The sequence below is a fragment of the Solanum tuberosum genome, unplaced genomic scaffold (assembly GCF_000226075.1).
Source record: "Solanum tuberosum cultivar DM 1-3 516 R44 unplaced genomic scaffold, SolTub_3.0 scf00102, whole genome shotgun sequence".
Taxonomy (NCBI): Eukaryota; Viridiplantae; Streptophyta; class Magnoliopsida; order Solanales; family Solanaceae; genus Solanum; species Solanum tuberosum.
The window spans coordinates 1,141,076-1,146,016 of NW_006239028.1; the positions used below are offsets into that span (position 1 = coordinate 1,141,076).

A 4,941-nucleotide genomic window follows, 5' to 3' on the forward strand; every position below is an offset into this window, starting at 1 on the left:
TACTAACACAGGAGAATCTAATGAAGAGGGGAATACATATGTGTCCTAGATGTTTTGTTTTGAGCAACAGGCAGAGACAATCAACCATCTGTTTCTTCATTGCAAGGTGGTTAGACAGCTGTGGCACTTATTTACCACTTATTTACCAGCTTCAGGGGCACAAACTGGACCATGCCACAAAGGGCAAGTCAGGCTATAGAAAGCTGGAACAATGAAGGCAGTGGCAGTACAGACCAAAGCAGATGGAGGATTGTCCCAGCAGTGATTTGGTGGACCATATGGAAGGAGAGAAATATGAGATGCTTTGAGAGTAGTAGTAGTCCTTTACACAGGATTAAAGTTAACTGCATAATCACTTTTTGCTATTGGTGTAGTTCGGAGTATGTAGATGATCCTATAGCGGTTAGAGATATCCTAGGTCCTTTGTAAGATGAAGTAGGATCTAGTTTAGTTTTGTTTTAAGTACACGCAATTGTATGTAGCTCCATGATGTAAATTTGGAATTCCAGCCTTTAGTGCTAAATATTAATACACAAAACTGTTACCTTTGTCAAAAAAAAATACTTTTTAGGGGAATCCAAAACTAGGTAAAATGAAGAACTGAGGCACCAACATTCAATCATCCACCAACAGTATTAATTAACAGAAATACTCTATGAATAAATTCATTTTCAGAGCTTTGAAAGTTTGCTATAATTTGCTGAAAGTCCTTACCGTAGATTTCTTTCTTTATGACAGTTTTTTGTCAGCGCACACCCGTTGGATGGAGTACAGGAGAATGAACACAAAATAGACGAAGTGAGCACAAGTATGATGATGAAAATACTTAAAAACAAATTCACTTTTAACAATTTCTGTAATCCTACCTGCAGAAGTATCTGAGTCATAGTCCAGCGGAACCCAGACATAACAGCAGCTAGCATAACAAAGATAAACCCCCAAAACTCAAACTCCGTTTCCTTTGCAACTGTATTGTCAATCAATAAAGGTCAGATGTGCTTATTGAACATATATCCGTCTACAGACAACAGAATTAGTCACAACATATTAAAGTTAGCTAGGCACTCAAAAAACTGAAAATAACAAGGTTAAGAAAATGGACAGAGATAGTTTTGAAGAGAACCACAAACTACTTCGGCATTTTCTAATACATTCATCTATGCTACGTGAGTTCCGTTTTTCTCGGTTTCTTTTATCTACATTCAATGTCTATACTATTGATTAATAAGTCATGGCATTTCTCTAAAATTACTCTTTTCATCTCCCTTTTTTTTAATAACTATGGTGTCCAGACTAGTTGGCACGCATCTCGGCTATTCCACCTACTACCTCTCACCAACACAACTACCAAGTAACTCAACTCTCTAAGGGGCAAATACAAAGAAATCACCAAGTATTTTTGCTTCTACTGCAATTTAAACCTGGGTCTCCAAGGTTTGCACCCACTTTATTGACCACTAGGCCACACCCTTAGGTGCAATTACTCTTTTCATCTCATTTGTTACGATTTTTTCTACTCTTTGCATTAATGGTTCTAGAAGTGCTCCATCCAATTGATTTCACCTTTGCAGAATTAGAAGAAAAACTGTGAAATGCGAATGGTTTAAAACTATTTCTTCACACTACCTTGTGGAGCCACTACCCTATCACTATCCTCAGCATTTTTAATACTTGTGTTATTGTACCTTTCCTTTCTTGTTCAAAATAGTATCCATCTCAACTTTCTCATTCCAGCGAGTATTTGTATAAATGTATATTTTCAGCCACCTTATAGTTGAAAAGAGAATGTGTCATGAAAAAAAAGAAAAGTAAAGAGGATAGAAAATCAGATTATTAGGTATGAAATAGCAATTCTAGAAACTCGAGCCCCAAAATATTCCTTTCTTAATTTTAAGAAAGTAAAAACTTACTTATAAAAAGTATGATTTTTAAAGGCTACAGCCGAAACAATGGAGAAATGTAATTGAAACAAATGGAATTCATATCAAGTCCAGCACATTTCGGTCCCATCCTAGTTATATTTGGACATAAAATGATAGTCATGTATAGATCATGATGGTTAAAAGGAGGATGGGAAACAACAAGTATGAAAGACATGTAGACTCAAAGCACTACTTTTACCAGAGTACAAATTGAGAATTATGAATGTCCTTTAAGTCGGATTACCTACGCAAGGACAAGCTACCTAGCATGCGCATAACTGATATTACCCAAGAATAAAATAAAAAATACAAGAAACAACAAAAGCGATATGCTAATAAGTGTATAGGATACCTGTTAATAATACCCCAATAGAAATAATCAACATGATCCCTAGCAGCTTCAAACTCGGAGACTCCAACCTTTCAAAAAAAATCTGAGGTTAAAAACAAGGCAGTAGACCAAATATATTCAAATAAGAACTCATTTCTAAGAGACAGCAAGTGAAATCATTCATGAGAGATGGATGATAAATTTAATCCTTGAAGGGTCAAGTATGCAATGGACGGGAAAAAAGCTTCCTTTCCCAGTATGTGTACCACTAAAGAGGGACTAATTGAAAATCAATAAGTGATGGTTGTATCCTGCTTCCTTTTAAGGTCATGGAGACTGAGCTTTAAAGATGGACTACATAGATTTTTTCTACCTGGATAAGAAAAGGTCCTTCAAAAGATTGAAGAGTCCTTATATGCCAAAATGGCTACTCCTTCCATTACATATATGGCAGAGTTTTCGTTATGCAGAGTTTAAGAGAGAAAGACAGACTTCTGGCACATACCAAAATTACCCTTAGAAATTATTGTCTTATACAAGTCATAAAGCAGGTAAAATGAAAAATTTGAAATGTGTATAATACAAGTCATTAGCGGCAAATTTTTTATTTTACCTGCAATTACCCTTTAAAAGCGTATAATTGCAGGTAAAATGAAAAATTTACAGCTAAAACGCGCTTCGAAATTTAGAAATGTGGCATTCTTTTAAAGCAGACTAAAAAAAAGGGAGTGTCAATTAAGACAGATGGAGTAGTTACTATACACATTGACAAATAATTCAACAGGACATGCATCTACTACATATAGTAAAGACTCAATGAGAAATAGAGCAATGATTAAAAGAAGTACCTGAAAGCAAAAGCGAAGAGTAGGAGAAAGATCGGTGCTGCAGATTTGCACTGCAATGATAAACTTGTGTTTAGGAGTCAAGAATTTATGGAGGAAAATGAAGGAAACTAGAGGATTATTCTTTTTTACGAGTAATAGTTGAAGATCGTTTCACTCACTCTCCCTTCAAGTCTTAGAAAATTATTGTTATTGGGTTGCAATCTCACAAATTGTTGTTAAAATTTCAGGAGTAAGTGCTTCTACAGACCTAAAGGAATGCTGGGTTGTGAGAATCCTTTTTGAGTTTGCCCAGTGACTTAATTTTCTTAATAAATCTGTTGACCATATTGATTGGTATATTAAAACTTACAGGGAGAACGAATACAAACCATAGTAGCAAATGTCACTGATATGAAAACAAGGGATGCATTGCTGAGGTTGACATCCATTGCCGTACTGAGAGCTGTGGGAACAACTGTGAAAGGCAAAGGCCATCTGTGGCATTAGTTCGTCAGAAAAGTTAATAAAAATTGGCAGGAAACTATTGGAGGCCAATATCTATAAATTCTCTAGACTTCACAAAACAGGTGCAAATAAAGGGCATAAGATTGAATGTCTCCAATAAGCGAAGAACAAGTAGTGAAACTTTAAGTAGATGAGACAAATAGAACAATCATTGAAGTTCAGTTGATACAATAATTACCAATATCTCAGGATTGCAATACAAACATCTGAATGAAATATCTGTAGTTTTGACCAAAAAGTTACTAAAAAGCAGAAAGATTTTGTTCCTATCAGCTTATCAAGGTATATACATAAAATTATAAGCGAAGGTGTTGAATGGAGATTGAAAAAATTTCATCAGGGAACTAGTCTGAGTTGCCAAAATGCCTTTGCACAGGGAACGAAATCATATATGACTCATTAATTGCAAATGAGTACTTGAGACAGAATCAGAAATGAGCAGAATAGTGTGCAAGTTCGACTCAGAGAAAGCATACAGCCACGAAATTTGGTCTTTCCTCTGAATATAATGAAGGATATGGGCTTTGACAATAGATGAATTGAGTGGCTAAACTTCTGAAATTCTTCAGCCAGATAGCTATTATAATCAATGATCGCTCAGAAGGTTCAATTGAGCTGGAGTGACCCCTGTCATCTTTTTCTATAGTTGAAGTTTGTGATCATCCCATCTAAAAGATTAAGTTGTTTGAGAGAATACAATTTAAATTACTTAATTATATCTTCAACACTCCCCCTCACGTGTTAATCGGACCAAGCACATGAAATTTTATTAATAATGGTGGCAGTGAGATTACACTGGTGTTTTTTTTGTTTTTTGATCTTTGATTTCGGCTATCACTGGTGCTTTTTTTGTGCTCCGATTATTGCATTATTTTGTTGTCGTTATTGTTCTTTCTCTTGTTTGTTGTGTATTACTCTCCATTTCACATTATTTTGTTGTTGTTATTGCTTCCATATCTGTAGCTCTTTTTCAAATGTTTGGCAGGCTTTATTTAAGCTAAGGGTCTATCGGAAACAGTTTCTCTATCTCTACGAAGTAGAGGTAAGATCTTCATACACTCTACCCTCCCAGACCCCACCTATGGGATGACACTAGGTATGTTGTTGTTGGTTCAAAGGTGGCGGTGAGACTCGAACCAAGGACTTCTAGATGCTCTGTACACGCTCCAGTTGGCAGGCTTGGGTAAGCCTCACCTCATGCATTAGATTTTGAGGTCGAATTAAGTCCAAAGTCATTTGCTTATCATGGCATCAAAGCCAGACCATCTCAATTATTGGTTTACCCTATGACCTATGTTACCCCCCCCCCCCCATTTTATTTTTTCCAAGTCCAAAA

The 4,941-nt window shown here is 35.9% G+C and overlaps 1 protein-coding gene across 4 annotated transcripts in view; it reads right to left on the reverse strand.

The window, feature by feature from the left end:
• LOC102589776 (probable sugar phosphate/phosphate translocator At1g06470) overlaps positions 1-4,941 on the reverse strand; it is a 17,499-nt gene that overhangs the window by 8,206 nt on the left and 4,352 nt on the right. For all 4 annotated transcript variants that reach the window (XM_015309407.1, XM_015309408.1, XM_006348855.2 and 1 more), the window contains exons 4-8: positions 3,470-3,555; positions 3,102-3,151; positions 2,275-2,342; positions 867-967; positions 715-727 (exon numbers count right to left, since the gene is read on the reverse strand). In XM_015309407.1, coding sequence (XP_015164893.1) covers positions 715-727; positions 867-967; positions 2,275-2,342; positions 3,102-3,151; positions 3,470-3,555 — 318 coding nt within the window. The remainder of the gene's footprint in view (positions 1-714; positions 728-866; positions 968-2,274; positions 2,343-3,101; positions 3,152-3,469; positions 3,556-4,941) is intronic.